The following is a 22,768-nucleotide window of genomic DNA, read 5'->3' as shown; positions in this document are numbered from 1 at the left end:
ATGCTCGAAATCGGGTATGAAAATATGATCTTGTAAATATATGAAAAATACGGGGATGTATACTGATATCCAACACTCATCCCTTGCTGCGGATGACATGGATAGATGAAACCAAGTCATGCAAAAATCTATCACAATCTATACATATCGAGTCTATTTACACGTACCATCCATCCACACAAATGGGCTAGCCGGAGGTGATCAGTGGAAACGGAATGTTCATCGCCGATTTCATCGGATCTTATGTATTGAATATATGCCAATGATGATTTGTGGGTACATTTTTCCTAGATCTTTTCAAGCCTCTTGAGAATATCCAAGAAAGGTCTTTGGTTCATGTCAGCAGCCCAAAATTTCTGTTAAGCTAAGAAAAAAATTCAACAAGAAAACAATCAGCAATTCCACTTGTCCAGGTGCAGTACTTCAATTGTTTGTCAAGTAACTTTATTAGCGTTAATCACTAAGCATCATATCTGCAGCATTAAGGTGAAAAATATGCAAATCTTTATGCAGATATGGTAGTCTACAAAACCTACTTATGATTATCAAACACAAGTTATGATTAGATGACGTATTCAGCGAAGCACGGACCATGGAAATTTCTAGTAAAGTAGAAAAGTTTAAGAAATGGCTTACTCTCTCAGTTCAGGGATGTATGATTTTGAACGAAAAGGAGGTCGGTGTCCTGCTGCAGCATACTTGGCTGCTTCATAAGGGTCATAATTGGAGAATGGTGGATCTCCTTCAAGCATCTGCAGGTGTAACAACATCATACGTTAGAACTAGTCTCAAATGGTATATGGTCAAATATCATCTCCAGAGAGGAAGAAGATTACCTCATAACGTATCATTGCGAAAGAGAAAACATCGACCTTTTTATCATATTTCCGGTGCTTGAAAAGTTCAGGAGCCATGTAATGATCTATTCAAATACAAGTAAAGAACCTGAGAATCCGAGGATCATAACTTATCCAAAGGATATCTAAAGAGGCACTTACAACTCCCTGTTTCGCCAGTCATCTTGTAGACATCATGACAGTTTTGAACCTTGATGAGCTTGCTCAGGCCAAAGTCCCCTACTTTCAAATGCTCAGCATTGGTGTTGACCAACAGCACATTCCTAAAGTAAAAGAAATGAATTTTATAACAAGAAAAACTCAATGCGGTTCAAATTTCAACCATGGGAGAAAAAGCGAAGGAATCATAGGAAATGGTTAAATTTTGTGTTTTCAGAAGGCCTAGTTCATTAATCATTCCAAGTTTAAAAAGAAATTTCCACCACATAAACCCGCTGTCAATAAAATACATAGAGCCCTGAAATAATAGTAGAAGAAAAACAGGACTACTTGCACAGAAAAACTGAAATTGAAATTGACTTGCCTTGCCTTGGTTTTAGATCTCTATGAATTATGACATTTGGCTCGTTGTGAAGATAAGCCATGCCCCTATCCACAATTTATAAAATTCATATTAGGAAAATAGTCATACATATGGAAGAAAATCAAATGCAATCACACAGCAAATGCGTATTTCAGTAGAAAGGAAGTGAAATTAGAATCGAATAAAAAATAATGATTTTATCCTACTTGGAGAAAAAGGAAATGTGATTTATGATATAGTTATATGCTATATTACTTAGATTCAGGTGTGAGTGTTAAATATGAGAATGTATCTGATATGAGTATAAACACGTCCTCGTATCCTTGTGCCGAATATGATTGTCCGAGCAACATAGGTTCCACATTTTCTCACTCTCTCCAAGTTTTACGTGTACGCAAAAGCAGGATACATTGACATAGAGCTGCACCTACTATACAACTTCAAATAGAAGCATTCTTGTATACCTTGCAATGTCCAATGCAAAGTTGGCTGTTGATGCACTAATCGCACCCTTTTCCTTGAGATGCTGGTGAAGATCACCCTTTAATTACACATAATGATAACATAAAAAGGGTAATTAAAGTAAAATTTAAGTTTCAAAATAGAATAATCTACGGAGAGATTGAATTGAGAAACATATATATATTCATATACCCCTCTTAAATACTCAGTGATCAACATAAGAGGCTTCTTGTCAGTGACAGCTCCAAGGAATTGAACTACATTAGGATGGCGGAGCTTTACAAGCACCTTCACTTCATGCCGGAAATCCTGACTGAACCAACAGAGCAGAAAACACAGAGAATTGCATTCTTCAGTGAAAAAATCAGGGTAGATAGGAAATCAATCACGATACAATGAGCATCAGATTAACCCGAAAAAATGTGGACGTGACTTTCAAAACTTGAAGCAAATTACTGTCATTATAGAAAATGTTTCATGTCATTACAGAAAAAATCTTTCCTTTGGTTGCTTTTTCATTGTCAATGAGAAAATAATTTTCACTTTTCCAGCATAGGGCATAAATCAAAGAAATACAATTTCATGGGGAAAGAGCTTGGGAAGTGAAGAACAGAGGTACATTCATAAAATGGCGGACTTACATAACTAGTTTATCATCTGAAAGTGATGGAAGAATGCGTTTGACAGCTACAGGGGTTCCTCGCCAACTGGCCTTTAAAATCTCACCAAACGACCCCTGGAAGAAAAGGATATAATCAGAAAAAGCAAATATTCCGGATCATATACGGAGAATAATCCAGGTACTTGCAAGCTGACTTACTGACAATCAGAAATTTCGCAGCTTATATAAGAACTCAAGTTCCAAACAGAACTAATTTACACTTAAAAGGAACGCACCAATATTTAAAGAAGTTTGATAGGTAGTTCAAACTTATATTATCTAAAAGAAACATTTCCTTACTCATGAGCTTATAATAAATCTTTCTAATAAGAGAAAAAGGGAGTATGCATTCAGCCATCTCTGTTTATAGGAGATGATTCATGCTTCTAGAGACTAAATGAAAAGGGTTAATTTTTAAATGTAATTGTCATTGCGATCGTCAAATTCAGGCATGGTAAATCTCGATTTCACCAAATGGTTTCCATCTTTCCAGGGAGATGATCACCATTATGCTAGTCATAAGAGGGTCTTTATCATATTCTTTATTGGCACACGATGATAGAAGACATTCGATCTTAGTTTTGATAAGAATTAAGGCTTTGCTTGGTTAGGAGGAGCGAATGGAGGAAGGAAAAAGTTTTAATCCAGTGGTTAAGTTGCCACGTAAGAAGGTAGTTATGAACCCTAACCATGAGATAATTTTTTTTTTCATTTTCCATCCTTACCAAGTATAGCCTAAAATCGAAGTCGATATATCACGCAACAATGAAATAACCAATGTTCTCGATGTCATTTCGTATTTAAAACAATTTGCATGCACGACAAGCAAGCTCTGGTCTGCGACTGCAAGTTAACAATATTAAGAAGTTGAAATCACACCTTTCCTATGATATTTGAACTACAGAAGTCCAGCTCAGAAGGATCAATTTCCCAGTCACACTTGTTTGGTAGAGGGGGCTGGACTGGCTTTGGTTCAAAATGGCTTCCACTTTGGCCCTGCAAGAACTAAAATTTTAACTTTGAGCTCACAAAAGAAAATGCAAAACAAACGAGCTCTAAATTTTAATAATGTTTCCCTTTAGTAAACATTTCTATCTAGCTCCAAAATGAATCAGATCACAAGAGATAATTCACAAGCATTATTAAGAGCCAAAAACAGAGTGCATATCCCGCCATTAATCGCCCATCATACTCGACGATGAAAAACAGCAAAGCAAAATTTGAACTTAAGTAAGACAATCCACCATATGATTTTAATAGCTCGATCATGGTATTTTTCTTAGCTCCTTCTGCATCAGCTAAAGGCTATCATCATCAAACAAACAATAAATCCAACAAACTTCAGATAAAATCCAGAAATAAAATATATGTAGAAAGAGTTAAATGATCAGATAACTAGAGACAAGGACTTTAAAATGGCACCGTATTCTTCCAGCGATCTTGAGCGTTGACATCTGCGCCAGATTCAAGGAGGCACTTGGCGATGTCGATCCATCCGTGAAGTGAAGCAACATGGAGAGGCGTACGGTTGTCGTAATCCCTAGCGTGGACCAAAGAACCGTCTTCCTCTAGAAGCTTACGGACAGCGCCGATGTCGTTTTGATGAGCATGCCATAAGATCATCGAAGTCCGGCTCACTCTCGCCTTTTATTTTTTCTTATCGGTCGACGATGTCGAGCTCGTTCCACGCGCCGTCGATTCTCCGCCTGATGTGCCCGAGCTCATGGCCAACGATTTATCCAAATAATCGCAAAAAATGGTTTATGTGGTTTATATTTTCTGGTATAGTTTGGGGGAAAGTTCGTTGGAATACAAAGGTCAATGTAAATAAATAAACAAAAATAAAATTGTTTCTATTTTTCAGTTTCCGTACTAAAAATAGAAGCTGTGCTTTATTATAAAATAATCCAATCTTATTTAAAAAAAACATTTTTATAATTTTTGAAATTTTGTCGCATCATATTTCTTAATTATTTCGTGTAATAATTTTTACTGTTATTAATGTCGTCATGAACAAAAAATTAAATGAAATAAAAGTGAGAATGGAGAAAAGCACAAAGTACTTAAAATATCGATCCATAAACTAATTTTTATAAAATTAATAGAAATAATATTATTAAATATATTTTTATTGTTTATATTTATTTTATTATCTATGTTCGAAATTGTCATTCTAATAATATAATCTATGTTAAATATTTTTCATAATATTAAATGCCATTATGATTTTATTAATTTAAAATCATGTCTGGACAATGCTCATCTCAAACGATGACTGGACACGCAATGGGATTTTATTTATAAAGTGAACTATTTACAATTTGATCGTCCACCACATGTTCCTTCAAATTATTATTAGGAACAATGAAATTTTGTTGAGCATATAATATATATATATATATATATTAGTATCTGAATTTAATATTTAATTTTTTGAAATAAAATATTTAAATTTAAAAAATTTAAGGTTCAGTTTAAATTTTAAAGGCTTTTTTTAATTTACTTAAATACTTGAATTTAGTTTTTTGTTTCAAATTAGTGCTTAACTATTTAGTCCAAGTTGATACAAAGTTAAATGTTTATTTGAACGATGAAATTAAATTTAAATACCAATTTGAATAAAAAAATTAAATTCAAGTACTTAATTGAATTAAAAAATTAGATACTACTAAATTGAACCTTCAGGTCAATTTGCAGAGCATGTTAACCAGTTATATTACTGATAACCCCAAGTGAACCGGAAAGTGCAAGCAGTGATCCCTAGAAACTGAAAACTTTTCATTTAATTTAAAGGGTAAATTACATATTTAGTACCTAAACTTTTAATATTTTCAAAACCATACCTAAATTTAATTTTTATTTTATTTTAGTATCTAATTTCAAATTTTAACGATAATTTTTGAATTTTTTTGAAAGTTTAGGTACTAAAAGACTAAAATTGATGGTTTAGGTACTAAACGCGCTAAGTTTTTAACAATAGGGTGCTAAAATGAAACAAAAACGAAATATTAGGTATGATTTTGAAAAAAATTATGAAAATTTAGGTACTAAAGTGAACCAAAACTAATAATTTAAGAACTAAATGAGTATCAACAAAATTGACCTGAAGGATATAGTGGATACGAGGATTCGACTTCTAAAGATCCTTCAAACACATAGACAACTTGAAAAAAAAAATATTGACATTCATGTCCCACACAAGGATATGGAGATAATGGATATTACCTCTAAAGATCCTCCAAATACATGGACTACTTAAAAAGAAAATAATCATATTCGTATCAGATACATACTCATATCCGATATTCGATATTTATATAATTAAAAAAAAATACTACAAGCTCTACTTTGGTCACTATTTATTTAAGCATTTGAAAGAATATAAAAGCAAGTGGGACAGGAAAAGGAACATGAAAAAGGTCCAACAACTGGATATGGAACCATATAAATAAAGAAAATATATCTTACATCAATTGACGAATAGTTACTGTGCATTTATATTGAATCAAATTATTTGTATCATCTATATTGTTTTATTCCATGGCTGGTAGATCACAAGAAATTTTATGCACCTGAACCATGTATGTGATTGGAAGATCATCTTTAGCATATCATGAGCAGCAAAACCCTTCTCGCTGGAGTTTTAATGAAACAACAACAAAATAATCTTCATCGGTACTCCGAGTATGCTGTATTTTTGTCAGGAACTCATAAATATTAGCCGATAACATAACGATGGACATGATGATGCCATTGAACACCTAACAATCCGGTGGATGCGGTTATGGTGTTTCCAACATGGATTGACACTCACCGTCCGAGTTCTCCATAGTGTAAGATCTGCAACTGAAGTAGAAGACTGTACTCATCATGGAGTCGACAAGCACGACGAACGAATACATTATGACCAACAGTGGCCCTTCCCAGATCCTAGAAGACCCACCTCCATAACTCAACGCCTTAACCCTATGTTCAAACAACCCTTCCACAGCTGCTAAACCAATTGTAGAACCAAGAAATATCAAAAGACCAACTTGAGTCTGCCCTTTGATTAGAACACCGGCCCGAAGCATTGCCTGCGGTCCCGAAACTTCTTCCAACACACAGATTACAATTCCGATATTGCAGACAACGATTGCATACGCAAAAACAACCGAGAACACTAGTCCCATCAGTATCACCGCATACACAATTAAATCAGGTGTAAAGCCAACAACAGAAAGAAAGCTGCATGCCGCAACAAGGAAAACAAAGAAAGTTGTCACACAAGCAACTATAACCATACACACCCACACATATGTGAAAACTAGCCGCCTCCAAAACTTCCAAATTATCCCGAAAAACTTCAAAGCATCGGCTGATTTCCTCGAATAAGTACAGTCTACACAATAAACCACTGCGGCCTTCGATAACAAACACAATGAAATGAACAAAGGAAAGCACATTGCCGATGAAACAGCCGACTCCGCGAACCTATGAGATGACTGTCTGATAAAAGGCCTCAATGGGAGTCCACAGGTTTTGGCAACTAACAAAAGCCTAACAGTTAATCTCTTGACAATGGAATGATCAACTAGCAAATTAGACATAAAGACAGCAGATACTGGGCAAATCAACAAAGCTGCAATGATCATAAAACCGGACAAATTGTACCGTAATATCCTAACAGTCTCTCTTAAGATCTCTAAGGCATTCATCGAATGAAATTGGATGCTACCATCACTAATATTATGGATGATTCTAGCTCAAAATTTTCTTCACGGGTTTCCTTAAATCCTTCTTTGTCTAAATGATCCGATCTCATTCGTACGCTAACAGTTTCCATTTTAATTAAAACCCCAGAAAAGTTATCAACCCAGCAGCTAAATAAACATTGGGGATTGTAGAAAACCAAAGATCTGAAAAAGACCAACCTTTGTAATCCTGAGGAGACACGAGGAAAACACAGTGGAAAGGCTGAAATAAGGGATCGAAAGTGAAAAAGGGCAAGAAGATTGTGGGATTGGAGGGAAATTCTCGAGTGTTAAATAAGGTCTTACGGAAGAAGAAGAAACGATATAAAACGAACGAATTTGGATTTTATAGCTTTATAGCTGCCATTTCTTGAGGTGCTAAAATGCATGGTGTCGGCGTTCGTGACCCTGTAACAGGTTGAAACTGGGCTCTTTTGGGAGATTGAAAGTGCTTGCCGTGGAGAGGGACTCTGTTTTTGGCATGTGACTGCGAAATTGGAATTTAGGGTAAAAATCCATTTAAAAACTGGGCTTTTGATCCGATAAAAAAATTAAAAAAAAGGCTTTTTAAAAATTTGAAAATTTCTAATTATTTTTCATTAATATATTTTTCTATTTCTTTTACATATAATCATCCATAAAGAAATTAAAAAAATCAAAGGTAACTTTTAAAATCGAATATATTTTACCTCAATAATATTATTCAATTTATTAATTAAATTGATATCATGAATTTACCAAACATCAATTCAATAATTCAGTTGAGGAATATTGAAAACAACCTTAAAACACAAGCACAAACCAACAAACCAAGTAGTCTAAGTGGTAAAGGAATTGTTGTTATTCCTGAGAACACGAGTTCGATGAATCGATCAATGTATTGCGCTCAATTATGCAATCGGGTGATTCAGCTGGTGATGAATGGAAAAGCTGGTACTTTATTTGCAATATTGTCAGCACAACCGCATTCTACATGGTGATTATGATTTATAATTTGGCTGCATATACAGTTTTCTATGCATATTCCAAGGCTGAAGAATTTGCAGGAAGATTATGTAAGTTTGCCTTTTGATGACGATGGCAAAGTCCCTCATGTTGTCTCAATCGTTTAAGTTTTGATGAAAAACAAGGTGTTTTTTAGGTTCACTTATGTTCTGTCGTCGCTGTTATGTATGAAAACGTGTGAATTGTAATAAGAGATGCTTCAGATTTGTAAGAACTAACAAAAATGTAGGTTTTTTAGTTGTTGATGATAATTCTCTTTGCATTTGAAAACTATTTTTCTTGTTAGTTGAGCCACGTATGGTGAAACATCTGCACTTTTGGTTTTTACCAGAAGCTTAGGAATGTTCAGTAGTGAAGCACAATGGAGTGTTAGAGCAAGTACTACATGTCGAAAACTTTGAAAATTACACAGAATTAAAACTCAAATTCTGCTGGATTTAATAGTTAAACTAGACCGCCCAAGCAAACAGATCTGTCTTTTGTAAAGCTCTTTGCTTTGCCATAAGATCCGTCTCACAACTCACAACTGTGGCCGTAATAACAACACGAGAAAGATTGGTTTTTTACTCTCTTTTTTACTTCAAGACCCTACCTTTTTCTTTACTTTTTACGTTAATTTTGTATGGTAAACCAACTTTTTAGTTACTAAAATATGATATCCATTTTTGGGTAAACTAAAACTACATGTTTGCACACGTTGATATCAACCTACTACATCATCTCATTGTTAATAACTTAGTGACTCGATTTCAAAATTGAACTAAAAGAAAAGTTGAGGACTTAAAGCAAATACTTCAATTGGTGAGATGAGAGGGAGACAAAATTAAACATATAAAACTAAAGCCCTATTAGCCTTTATGGCTCAACTACTTCACCATACTTCAACAAATGTGGCTTCAATATTTAAAACCCATCATTATTTTGTCTCAAAATCAGACAAAAATAATTAATTAATTTTAAGTATTGATCAGTTTCCATTAAAATAAATAAATAATAATTCAATTTTAAAAAAAATCGTTGGCCATTGTTTAGTTAAAAAAGAACGTTTGTTCAATTATTTGTAGATTATCATCTAATGGCGTTTGTTGTTTGCTAATAAGAACCTTTGGTTGATAATTAAAGTTAATGACATTACCATTAGAATTGTAATCCATTAATATAATATATAAATAAAAATAATCAGTTAATTTATTATCAAGAAGTATTGGTTAAGATTAATTAAATTACTATTTAAAAAGTTTATTTGTTTCGGAAATCTTGTCTTATTTTAATTTAGTCCTCTTGCTAAGCCTAATAATCAACAACAACGCCACCTAAGATAAGACAAGAGCGGTAAAAGCCCGCGAAATATGGGGCAAGAAATAGGAAGAAAAACAGCAAATATAGTAAAGAGGAGAGAAAAGCAGAGAGCAAATGGATTGAAAACGAAACACAAAACAGGACGTGGGGGGGGGGGAAGAGAAACAGAGGGAGGGGATTTAAAACGGGAGTTTGTTCAAATCAAGGATCCGCCTATACAGGAGACACTCTGTCTCCATAATCCCTTCTATCTTCCCCATTGTTTTCGATCTCTGATCGGAATTTAATAAAAACAGACAAAGACAGAGAAGAGAGAGAGAGAAAGGAACCCGAGGTTCCTCGTCCATGCCGGGATTTTAACCTTTCTCTCTCCTCAGTTTGGACAGTGATCATCTTGTCGAGCAGCTCAAGCACTTTACTGTCCGGCAGAAATGGGTGGCTGCGCCTCGGTGTACGGCCAAGTGGCCACCATACCTAGGCCGCATAGACGACACTTTGGGCTGAGCAGGCGAGGAAGGATGCCCGCCAAGATTCCCCCTCCCATCCCTGATGTATGCAGGTAGGCATGCATGGAGCACAAGGGAAGCCGGCTAAATTATTATATATTTTAGATGTTTTATTTATATTTTCTATTGATAATCTAGGAACAGCATGAGTGATGCGGAATACACAGTCAGCGAGTTCGTTGACGCCGAATACGAGAATGGCGCTTCGACCACCGAGATGTCTAACATGTCATTTCGTATGACACAGCTACAATATAACCACAGTCAGGTTTCTTCCGATGGGAAATGTCAAGAGGAAGAATGGTTCGATTCGGTTAGCATTATGGAGTCCGAATTCGACGACGATTGCCATAGTATATTCGGAGGTAATTCACTCCTACTGGTGCCACGGCCACCGTTGTGTTTTTTGGATGTGAACTAATAACACAATACTCTATCAATGAACCCCATCACAAAGTTAACAAATCTACATTCAACAGGTGGAACTGAGAAGTACTTGTACCGTCCCCAAGCCGGAACTCTAATCCTTCACTCCGGAGAGAAGGGAAGTCCAGGAACCTGGTCGGAGGTTTCACCATCTGTTTTTAAGCTTCGTGGACCTACTTTCTTTTGGCAAGCCATTATAGTTCCCTACCATTCATACACCACTTCCAACTCTTAATCCAATGCCACCTCATATCTCATACATCATTTGCAGTGATAAACAAAAGGCCCCTGCTCCGGATTATAGCCCGTATGTACCGATAGGGGTTGATTTATTCGTCTGCCCGAGAAAAATGAACCACATTGCAGAGCACCTTGAACTGCCGAAAGTAAAACCACACGACAAAGTGCCTCCACTTTTGATTGTTAATATACAGGTCATTATTCCTATCTTTGATCTCATGCCTCTTTGCATTATCTCACACGACAACCTCTGTCAATTTCGATCCCTTACGTCGTTCCGGTGTTTCTTCTTGCAGGTGCCAACTTATCCTGCCAAAGTGTTTCTCGGCGATGCAGATGGGGAAGGCTTGAGCCTTGTCTTGTATTTCAAGGTGTCGGATACTTTTGAAGAAGATATATCCCCTCAATTCCAAGAAAGCATAAAGGTAATCAATCTCCTCGGTTTAATTACGAACTTCAGAACATTCAAATCGAATCCTCGAACTAAAAACTCCGTTGCAGAAATTTATTGACGATGACATGGAAAGGATCAGAGGGTTTGCCAAAGAGTGCATTGTTCCATTCAGAGAGAGGCTAAAGATTATGGCAGGGTTAGTTAACCCTGACGACCTCCAAATTGGTAATACTGAAAAGAAGCTGATTCAAGCTTATAACGATAAACCAGTGCTTTCACGTCCTCAACACAGTTTCTATCAGGTAATCTATTCTAAAATGTTTATAAATATCAAACATATATGTATCGGACACTCACTCGAATCATTGATACATCATCCAGGGGGAGAACTACTTCGAGATTGATATAGATATACACCGGTTTAGCTACATATCTAGGAAAGGACTTGAATCGTTTATCGACCGCATGCAGTTTGGGATAGTAAATCTGGGTTTAACCATTCAGGTAAACTTCTCTTCGACTTTATTTTAACCGAACAGAACCAAATCGATCAATATAAAACTTGATCACATTTGCATGTTGGTAAACAATGGCAGGCAAATAAACCAGAGGAGCTCCCAGAGCAAGCTTTGTGCTGTTTGCGCTTGAATCAGATTGATTTTGTAAATCATGGCCAAATTCCCACCATTGTAACCAGTCAAGAAGACGATTCAATTTGATGAACAGGCAACAGGAAGATTTCTAAAGCCAATAGTTCTGGCATTTTTTTTAATATTTTTTCTTTTTTTTCTTTTTGAAAATGAAAGGATTTTTGTCTTCATGAAGAAATACGTGAAAATTTTCATTTTTTCGTAAAAAGAAAATGAAATTTGTGGGTAAATTCTAACTGTCATCTAAACCATGTATACCTGTACTCATTCATTCATTTTATACTGCTGCTGCCACTGTAATTTATATATCTTCACCAGTAAATACCGGAGAATCTTGGCATCAAAAGCTGTTATTTGGGTTGTTCATTCAAATTGGACTGAATCGAATCTTAACATTTACAAATCCTTCAATCAAAAACTGATTGTTTACATGCTAAACAACATAAAGCAGGCTGCAACTCAAGAATTTTCGATATCTTATTGGCTCGAAATCATGTCAGACAACATTGATTCAGTATTTCCATGTACAAAAGAATGCATGGAATGGTAGAACTAAACACAATATGCTCACTGTACTAGTTTACAAGCAACAACAGCATCACCTCGATTCGATCCCGATAATGAGTTTGTTCCAAACTGACTTTTTTCTTATGTTTCCCTTTTTTCTTTCGTATATCATATCGGTTGAGTGAATGGCCTCCATTAAAACATCAACCGTGAGTGTGAATAAAAAACTTAGGAAAATATGACAGATTTTACCTTCCATAGTTGTGTTATGTTATCTGCTCTTCTTTTAACAGTAGACGTGCTACAGGTTGTCGACTATACCTCTCGGGCAGTATGTTTTGCGTTCTTGCATGTTAAGCATTACTATTGGCTGTGTTGTGGCACCTTGTTTTGGCAGCCGGTACGTCATGATTATGTTTTCCCTCGTATGTTGTTATAACGGCTTTGGGATCTGTCGAAGCCCTCTCAACATGCTTACGGACGTTGCATCCCGGGGTTGAGCATTTATAGTAGCTTCTGAAGAACCGAAAAGATGCATCAGCAATGGTTAAAATAATTGTAGATCACAAATATATAGTCAGTAATAGCAAAAACATTCAACATGGAGGCATTACCTTGGATGAGGATTGCCTTTGACAATTTTCTGTCCATACTTTCGCCACTTATAGCCGTCATCCAAGAGATCAACCTCGCTAGTCGTCTGCACAATAATTCTGGGTTCCGTGACAGTCCGATGAGAAGAAGCTGGCTCCGTGACCCTGATTTCTGTACTTCTGCGTATAAAAGAAATTTTGTTGAAGAAAGCTTTCCCTCAAGGACAGGAAAGCTTTCCCTCAAGGACAGAACCGAGTATATTATATGGATTATATAGTTTTTTTACGCACCGTCTTTTGGGGTCGGGTTCGTCTTCGTCATTTTCATCTACAACTTCATTCTCACCAGCTTCTTCACTGTCACTCGTCCCAGTAGTTTGGTTAGATTCTTGGTCCTTATAAATCACTATGTTTGAGTTGCCACTCTCAAGTTGGCTAGCTGATACGGGATTCCCCTGATTACCTGCATGTCCATTTAAGCTTCCGGTATCTTTCCCACGCTTATTCAGCAGCGGAGGTTGATGGTTATGCTGCCCTTTGTAAATGATTTCAGTCACTTGGCCATCTATCGATCTCTCGACTTTCTTCTTCACCGGACAACCAGGATTCGTGCACTTATAGTAACTTCTCGGAAACTCAGTCCCTTTAACCTGTTTCTGCCCGTACTTACGCCAGTTATACCCATCATCAGCAGGCTTATCTACAACAAGTGAAGCAGGTTGGGACCCATGATCAGATTGGCATGCATCTGATGGTTCTTTCATAGTAAAAGTCGAATCGTGTGGCATCTGCTGGTTCATTGTCACACTGGCAACCGATGCCGAAGATGCAGCAGGTGCCAACGAATGTGCCTGCGCGGTGATCTGCCCTAGCGCCTGCTGGTGCGTCATTCCGAAAGGTCCCTATATGGTTCATATACAGGGGAAATCGGTTAAATTTTATATAAGCATACCGCCATGGATTATAAGCTGCGAGTTTGATTCTGAAAAGGGTTTTCTTTTTTACAATATCAATCTTCCAATGCGATGCGCAAGCTGACAGATTACAAATCCGACATTGCCTTATGAGTAACACCAACAGATGCTCAAATCTTAACTTCCACTTAACTGGAATTAACAAATTGAGCTTTGAAAAATTACCTGGGAACCACGTGAAAACACACTAAAGCGAGGAGACTCCAACAAGCTCGCCGGGCTCGGCCCTGTCGGCACCGTAAACATCGATGGCGGTTGAGCTATCACCAAACCAGCCGGTTTATTCTGCCTGAACCGTAATCCTGTATGGTCACCTCCACCGCCTGAGCCGGAGACACCACCCTGACCTTCGATGGTAGTAACAGGAGGAAAGTTGGGTCTTTTCCCTGCAGCCGGCGAGGCCATGGCACCGGCAAGCAACTGAGAAAACGACTTAAACTCGTCGTATTCGGAGAAGAAGTTGGAAACAAGAGTCATGGGACCCGGACTAAAGCCCATCATGTGTGCTCCACCGTTGAACGACGCCTCTGTGAAAGGACGAGGTGGGGGAGTAATCGAGGGCCGTGAAGCCGCCGCCACCATCGCTTTCGACGGCTGAGCTGATGGCTTCTGCTCTTGGCTTTCGTCCATTAAAAAACGACAAAACAAAAAAAACAAGTCTCGTCTTTAATTGGGTTCAAAGTTTTACTTTTGGGATCGGAAAATGGATCTGAGACAAGAAATTCAGTGAATCAAAAAGTCCACGCCACAATACTTAAAAAGCTTTGCTTTTTCCTTTGGAGTTCTTCTGTCTTTGTTTCTTCTGGGACTGGAACTGTAATAGCGCCAACCCACAATGGTCGATTTGCACAAGTGAACTTACTTATGTCTCCCCGACGACTTTTGAAACCACGGTTCTGCCACTGAGTTAGAGGTGCAAACTGCAAGCTTTAATGGGAGTTAAAAGCTTAGCTTTGTAAACAAACATGGTTGGATTAAAAAAACTGATTGAAATTTTAGATCTAAATTATAATAAAATTTATTTTTTATGGATAATTATGAGTAAATGATAAAAACTAATTTATATGTAAAATTTTAAATGAAAAAACATATAAATAAATGAGAAGAATTTTAATATCATCGATAATATCATATTAAACTTACTAACGAGTCAAATTAAGCCAAAGGTTGTGAGAGCTGGCGTTGTTGTTAGCTTAAAAAGAGGGGGTCAAGATTAGTTGGTCGGTCGGTGGTTTTATATACTTGAAATTTGGATTACAAAATGCCTGATTTCATGTAATTTGATTTTACTTTTTTTTTCTACAACGTATATGATATAATATTTGTTTATGCAATCAAATCATATCAATGATTAAAGGATAGTTGCTAAAAATTATTGGAGTTGCCAGTTGGCACTTCCTGATACGGTCATTCATCATATTAACCAATTATGTTCTATATTCTTGTGGAAGGGGGAAGATAAGGCTGCTAAGGGAGCTCGTGTGGGATGGAGTTCGATTTGTTATCATAAGTCTGAAGGGGGTCTCGTTTTAAAGAATTTGAAGTGTTGGAACCACGTGTGTTTTTTTTTTTTTTGCTTATTAGGAAGGTGTTGTTGAAAGGTGGTTTCATTTGGGTGTCTTGGGTTCACTCCTACATTATTAAGGATAATTTCTTTTGGAGTCTTTCTTGTCCTCAGCAGTGTAGTTGGACCTGGCGTACGTTGTTGCATCTTAGAAACAAAGTTGAGTGTGTGCATGGGCTCTTGGCTCTTTCTTCGGCTTCCATGATCTAGAAGGAAATTAGAAGTGTTAGGGAGCAAGTGCCCTGGGAACGTCTTGTTTGGCATTCAGGGCACATCCTCAAAAATTCTTTGATCTCTTGGATAGTTGTGTTGGACCGATTGCCCACTAGGAGAGATTGATTTCCTTTGGTCTGGCTGTTGAGAGTGAATATGGTCTTTACTTGAACAATAGTGAGACGAGAGACCACTTGTTTTTTGAATGTGATATCTCTCGAACTGTTTGGTTGCAGGTGTTGCGTATGTGTCAGATTGATCGCCCGATCATGGACTGGGGGGCGAGCTGGCTTGACCGTGCAGAAGGTTGAGGGGTAAACTTGGGTACTGAAATTGGCTTGGAATTGTTATATTGTTGAGGTTTGGAACTTGGAAGACGAGAAATCACAAACTTTTTGCAGATGTTGAAGTTGGTCATGTTGAGATGGTGAATAGAATTAGGGAGATGGTTAAATTGAAATTGTGGGGTAGGTATGTTGCATGGAGTGTACAGGGAATAGGAATATTTGTATAGCTCGACATTTGACATAGTTTGGTTGTTGTTTTGCTGTTTGTAGTTGTTCATTTGGTTGGAATATATTGATCATTCATCTATAAAAATTAGGGATGATAATCGAAGTTTTTTTCTCTAATTAGAGGATGTTTTATTCAAATTGACATGTCAAAGGTTGAAGTATTTATAAAAAAAATGAAGTTTAGGGTAAATTTTGGTATTGCTCCTTAAAACAATCATTCTAAATCTTAACTAGAATGTCAATTACACATTGAATTTGGAGAGAGAGAAATCTAAACTTAAAACTAGATCGCAACATAGAAAATTTTTAGTACAACACTCCCACTAAACTTCAACCACGCTACTCGCTTCTCGGCAAACATATAGTCTTAATCATGTTCTTGTATATGTCCGATTTCAATGTCGAATTCAAGAGGAAGTGAGTTCAAATTTCCTTTCCTTCATTGCGAGCGAAGATCTTAACGTAATAAGTCGGAAGTAATTGAATGAAGGCATGAAGCCAATGAAAGAAACGGTTAGATAGATTGAACAACAATTCATGGCAGGAACAAGAGACGACGATGAAGAAATGGAAAGACCAGAACACCGAAGGCGGGAGAAAGAGCGAGACAAGTAACGACACAGCTGCCACAATGGAGAAATTTTCGGGGTCAAAGAGAATGAGATTGGTATTGAGAGGGAGTTCAGCTGAGGTGAAAAGGAAGAAGAATAGAAAGAAGGCGGCAAGAGACAAAAATGGGAGCTTCGACACTGAAATTGGCTAGGAAAATTTATTAGGGTTGGAGTAACACAAACAATATCATATTCACTATAGGAGGAACACAATATCTCAAATCCATTCTTTTGGGGGGTTGTTATTGCCTTCAAAGCGCACCCCTTAATTGTCCGTTTTTATAAGGGCAGTTGGGTAAGAAGGAAGGCGGGTTGGAAATTTGATTTTCTAGGTTGTTTCTTCCTTGCATAAAGAAAATGGTTTGCCATCATAATTTCTAGCCAGGATCGCCAATATCTCTATGATGCCAAAATTTGTCCCATTTTCTTTATGTTATTTGTTCTCTCGGACATTATAATCAATTTTAGTCTATTTTAGTACTTAAACTTTTAATTTTTTAAAATCTTACATAACATTTAGTTTTTGTTTCATTTTAATACACGTCATTAAAAACTTAATGAGTTTAGTACTTAAACTATCAGTTTTGACCCGTTTTAGTATTTAAACTTAGCGTTAAATTTTGAACATGAGTACCAAAAATGAAACAAAAACTAAAATTTGTAATGGCGGATACTAAAATGAAACAAAAACTAAATTTTAAGTACGATTTAAAAAAATAAAAGTTTAAATAATAAAAGAGACTAAAATTGATAGTTTAAATACTATTTATCATATTTTCAAATGCTCGTCTTATCTCTTATCCAACACGAAGCAAACATGTAACCCCCGAATTTTAGGTTAGGAGTTTTGGGATATTTTGAATCGAGCTTAGAATAAAACCCATGGCTTTTGGAAGCCTTAACCCAAGTTTAAGTGAAATTGGGCCTAGATTAAGCCTAATAGCGGATAAAAATGGCATTTTTAGCTTGCAACCAAAAACAGGACCAAGGAAGTAATTAAACCATTTTTATTTTGAAAGGCTGAATATCCATTAGTTTTGGTGATCTAACTTTTGACTTCTCCCTCTTTTTCTCAACTCTTCTTTGTCTCTTCTTCCTTTCCGAAAACTTCATCTTCTCTCTTCTTCAAGTTCAATAAGTTAAAGGTGGTAACTTGGTAACCTTGCAACTCTAGTTCAGCAACCTAAAGGTAATAATCAAAACCAACACCTCTAGAGCTACCATTTGAGACCATAAGATCAAGTTTTGGCCATGGTTTCCATAAATGGATTTAGTGAGGGTTTTAGAAACCTAAGTGATTTTAGTTCATTTTAGGAAGATTCATACCTTTAGAAACTTTTTAAATTCCCCTCTAAGCTTCCCAACAACATTAGTAACCCTTGATTTGATTTCTTGCTTAGTGAGATAGGTTGGAGAAAGCTCTAAAGCTAAGGGGAATGACAAGCTTACCTTGGGTTGAGCCATGGACGTTTTAAGCAGTCTAAATTATCAAGGCAACTCACTTATAACTCAACTCTACCACATGTAGCTCATTATGTATGTTTTAGTAAGTTGCATAAGTTTGAAGCAAGTTCATGGTAGATTTTAGTGTTTGGGTATTTTCAATATATTTATGGACTTTTTTATTATCCCTTTTATCAGACATAACAGTTAAACATCAGTCGGGGACCTTACCATGACTTTTGGAATGGAAAGATAATTTTTTTGTGCCAAAACAGGGCACCACGAAGCATGGGTATCAGTACTAGAAGAATAGTACCGATAATATTCTTCATTAAGGGCAAAAATAAGTATTTTTTAAGGGAAATATCGATACTCACTCAATGGTCAGTATCGATACCAACAAACAATTTTGGATAGATAATTCAATCAATTAAGGGACTAGACTCGAAGGGCCTAAATACATCAGTATAATAGTAGATAAGACAACAAGTGAGAACAATAATTAATATCAAGACAGCTGGAAATAGTAATAACTATGATAACATAAAATTAGTCTTGTTTGACACTCGGGAAGCAGTCAGGACACATGAGTCTCTTTAGAAGAACACGGCAGTTAGTGGATATCTGGTTAGTGCCAAGACACTTCAGTAGCTGACTGGGCACAGATGTCCTAAGAGTCGAAAACGTAAATTGGCGGGTGTACGTTTCTGATGCAGCTCCGGATCTTACCCTAGATACTCAAGGGTATCTCAGAAAGGCTAGAGGTGTATATGAGATTCGAGATGCAGAACCTTCAGCCGCACCATGATGCCTACTTCAGAATGTAGTTTAGTATTTCCATGCCTTCATACCTATGCCACTTGCATGCTCATTTAGTGAATGCATATTGTACAATACAGTTATTAGTATGGAATTGAGTTCGTAAGCTCAGCGTATGTAATGTATTTCTGTGCGTAGGTTCATAGGTGGTCAGTAACAAGGCATTATCGTCGACAGTAGTTCAAGATTAGTCGAGGCACTCATAGTAGGTCTTGGATTATTCTTAGAGGCAATGTACTATTATATAGACCCTTGTGTATTCAGTCGTAAATCTGTTTTGTAAATTCAATACTTTTATTATTTTGGATATTTTAGGAGCTCCCCATATTTTGTAACTCAGATTATTGTAAGGTTTTATCTTATTTGTCATGGATGAATTTTTATCGTTTGTTTTATAATCAGATTTTAAAAGAAATTTTCGAGTTAGCCATTTCGATGATCCGTGTGACATCATAATCCATGGGCCTTGGGATCGGAATGGATTAGGGTACATATGAGAGAGAAATTACGAGTAGCAATCAGTTAAAGTAATTTAATTATTCATATCATTGTCAAACAAGTAGTACTAAGATTTTCCTTTCCTAGTCTCTACTATTCTATTAATTCTAACTTTATTCAATTTCTAGATTTTTCACTTTCGGGCCAAAACGGTGAGTTCTATTTTCATTTCCACTTCTCTCTGTTCTTTTTGGCCTTTAGAAATTTTCCTTCATTGTTTCAAATTTAAAGCATTAATTTTATCTTTTGTGATACAGGTTATGACTTATGAATCAGAATTAGACATATATTTTTTTTTAAAATTATACATTAAACTTTCTGAGAGGCTATGTTGAAATATCAAAGTGAATTGTTTGACTCATTTTAAAAATTGAATTCTTTTGTCTAGATTTTAAGAAATAAATCAAGAAAACTATAATCTGATGGGATTGTAGAGAAGGAATGAAGCTCTACTCATGCTTTTTGCCAATGAAAATGACAAAGATAACATGTAAAGGTACGTTTGATTTTGATACTTTCGAAAACTGAAAGATAGAAACTCTAAGCTTATAACAGCGCAATCCCCCTTTATTACACAGAAGCTGTTTAAGTAGTAACTATAATTACACTTTGCCGTCATTATGTTGCTGTTGGTTCTTGTTCATGCATGCGTCCAACTTCAATGTCCACTTGAAGAGGAGGGTGTGAGCTTAAAGTTTTTCCATCACCATTGAAGATCCTAAAGGAATAAGTGGGAATTAACCGAAGGAAGGTGTGGAACCAGCAAAAGAAGCGTTTAAATAGATCAAACAACAGTTCATGGCAGGGACACGAGGCAACGATGAAGAGTAGGCATCCTTTGATTGTTAAACTTATACAATACAACCCCTTGCTTCTTATTAAGCTAGCTTTTAACTAGTAACTTCAACATCCCATCGTTGCCATGTTCTGTTGGTTCTTGTTCTTGCATGAGTCCTACTCCAATGTCATCTTGTATGGGAGATGAGATTGAACTTTATTCATTTTTGGCAACAACTGTAGTGTCCATTTTGTCATTCAAAGCATATGAAATTGTGATTTTGATCCCTCTACCATGTTAAGATTTGAAAATTAGTCCTTGTAAAGAGATTAGATGAATGAAATTCGTCTCATTTTAAACAAAATGAAAATGGAGTCTTTGAACTTGAAATAAGCAGTAATCTTAAACTAGTAAGATATATAGAAGTAGCTATGCCCTGTACCCCCCAAAAGAGATAAGCAGCGATGAATATCGTGTGCTCAAAATTCTTCAACTCTGACGGCATCCCGGGGTGCTTCGTAGGCATCCCTAGGCCTCGACTTCTTAACTCCGGCGGTGAACCACACCTTGTCGGATTTATAGCCTTCGACTGCCACACTCGTGACTTTAACCCAAACTAGGACCTTCGTCTTCATTCCCTCGATGCCTGAGAGCTTTCCCCTAAGGAGAATCGCTTTCACACGCGTCGCGTACCTTATAACGGAGGAATCCTTGAAGCTGACCTCACATGGAGAGGACAAGTACACAACAAGCTTGGCCTTGGTTTCATCGAATTCGTAACAGATGACGTTCTGGGGAAAAAGGCCTGGAGGTAAGTTGTACTCTCGGAGGAGATCCGGCAAGCTTTTCAGTGGCTTTCCTGTAGGAAGAACATAACAAACGTATAGGTAAGGAATTTGCAGAACCAAGCAGAATCAACTCGTTCACAATATTACATTCAAAAGAAAGATTCAATCAATAATGCACCATGCAAAACAAAGACCGTCCATAAATTTTTCTTTCGAAACCTAAGGACAAGAAGCTGAAGAATGACAGAGGAGGATTTTAACCACAGATTGAACATAACAGGAATGAGGATACATTGCTTCATTCAAGCAGGATGGTCAGATATAATGGAATGGTTGAATGGGAGGGAAAGATTTGTGCTCGGAATCTTCTTTCAAGAACCAAGGTAGGCCTCGCAATTAGGCATTGCCAAGCATTTGAAGACAGCAATGGCCGCTCTTCTTAACCATCATACATATGTAATGGTTGAACAAGGGAAAGACCCGTGCTCGGAATCTTCTTCCATGAACTAAGGTAGGCCTCACAATTGCAAAGCATTTGAAGACAACCAGACAACAATCGTCAGCTCTTATTAACCGTCAAACATAATGTAATGGTTGAATGGAAGGGAAAAACTCGTGCTCGGAATCTTCTTTCACGAACCAAGGCAGGCATCGCAATTAGGCATGACAACCCGTTTGAATACTACAATCGGCCGCTCTTCTTAACTTAAGAACTATAGCCTATGTTTCAAAACACTAACTAAAACAAGCAAACACGGCAAAGCTTATACAATTATGTACCTTTCAGCTTGTTGAAAACCCATTTCGTCTTCTCTTCAACCGTGCTCGAGAAAATCTGCAGCAAGTAACATTTCAGAGAAACCAAATGGTAAAGGGGCATCAACTTTAACATCAGATCTCAGAAGCTCTTTTGGTACTTTAAAACATCCATTGTTGAATCATACTTTGTCCTAAAACTCTTTAATCAGCTTGAAATGATTCAACATGTCAAAAACAAAATTAGGGAAAATTGACAAAAATGCAATCTTTGCATGTCCTACACACAAATCTGATCACAAAAATGCAACCCAAGTTTCACATTTTCATCTCGTTCAACAATCTCTCTGAAATATGTTCTGTAAATCAGTCTTATTTATGTATTTAAAAGTAAAAACCCACAGATCTTGCATTATCCAGCAATCCCACATTACACAATCCATGAACTCAGAACACCACAAACCCCAAGAAAAAGCAATCCCCCACCCCCAAAAAACAAAAAAGCAAAATTTCCTTACAGAAAGATCTTCAGTAATGTTAGAGAACTCTTCCTTAGCTTTCTTTGAGATCCATAACCCACCAACTTTCAAGCTCCCAACTTTTGTTAATGCTTTCTCCATTTCCTCCTCCTCCCTCACTAAAAGAGTAAAGCTTTACCCTTTTTTATTCAGCAAGTTAAGAAGCAGAAGAAGAAGAAAGGCAAAGATGGAAGAACAGATCCCAAAAGCCGCAGACAAATATGCTCGTATGCTAGCTGTGCATTCAAGGAGAAGGAACAAAAAAGCGGGTGTCTTTTGAAAGTCGGGATTCTCGAGCATTTATCTTCTTGTGAAGGGTGTTCATGTAATTTGCAGGGAGACGGTGACATTGCTAATCTGTTGTCTTTTTCCCCGGATTTTCTGCTATCTGAACATTTTTATTTTAATTTCTAATAGTTAGACTATCTCCTTCCC

At 36.8% G+C, this 22,768-nt stretch overlaps 3 protein-coding genes and 2 pseudogenes across 3 annotated transcripts; 1 reads left to right on the top strand and 4 right to left on the bottom strand.

Annotated features, from left to right (window-relative positions):
• Window positions 1–13: 13 nt before the first annotated feature.
• On the bottom strand, window positions 14–6,084 carry LOC120130517 (annotated as a pseudogene).
• LOC120131014 lies at window positions 5,902–7,344 on the bottom strand (annotated as a pseudogene).
• Window positions 6,486–22,611, bottom strand: LOC120131035 (uncharacterized protein At5g01610-like). The gene is made up of 4 exons (XM_039148146.1): window positions 22,334–22,611; window positions 21,840–21,894; window positions 20,656–21,130; window positions 6,486–6,497 (listed from the first exon to the last, which is right to left on the bottom strand). Exons 1-3 carry the CDS (start codon window positions 22,433–22,435, stop codon window positions 20,751–20,753), a joined length of 537 nt encoding a protein of 178 aa, XP_039004077.1. The 5' UTR covers window positions 22,436–22,611; the 3' UTR covers window positions 6,486–6,497; window positions 20,656–20,750.
• On the top strand, window positions 9,972–11,839 carry LOC120130506. The gene is made up of 8 exons (XM_039147739.1): window positions 9,972–10,099; window positions 10,185–10,411; window positions 10,526–10,658; window positions 10,744–10,906; window positions 11,009–11,137; window positions 11,214–11,408; window positions 11,488–11,610; window positions 11,703–11,839. The coding sequence occupies exons 1-8, from the start codon at window positions 9,972–9,974 to the stop codon at window positions 11,823–11,825; spliced, it is 1,221 nt and encodes a 406-aa protein (XP_039003670.1). The 3' UTR covers window positions 11,826–11,839.
• LOC120131003 (probable WRKY transcription factor 3) lies at window positions 12,250–14,710 on the bottom strand. The gene is made up of 4 exons (XM_039148126.1): window positions 13,996–14,710; window positions 13,148–13,758; window positions 12,878–13,036; window positions 12,250–12,779 (listed from the first exon to the last, which is right to left on the bottom strand). The coding sequence occupies exons 1-4, from the start codon at window positions 14,458–14,460 to the stop codon at window positions 12,617–12,619; spliced, it is 1,398 nt and encodes a 465-aa protein (XP_039004057.1). The 5' UTR covers window positions 14,461–14,710; the 3' UTR covers window positions 12,250–12,616.
• Window positions 22,612–22,768: the final 157 nt, after the last annotated feature.

The sequence above is a fragment of the Hibiscus syriacus genome, unplaced genomic scaffold (genome assembly GCF_006381635.1).
Source record: "Hibiscus syriacus cultivar Baekdansim isolate YM2019G1 unplaced genomic scaffold, ASM638163v2 tig00001674_pilon, whole genome shotgun sequence".
In the NCBI taxonomy this organism is placed as follows: domain Eukaryota; kingdom Viridiplantae; phylum Streptophyta; class Magnoliopsida; order Malvales; family Malvaceae; genus Hibiscus; species Hibiscus syriacus.
This window is presented reverse-complemented; position numbering and strand designations above follow the sequence as displayed.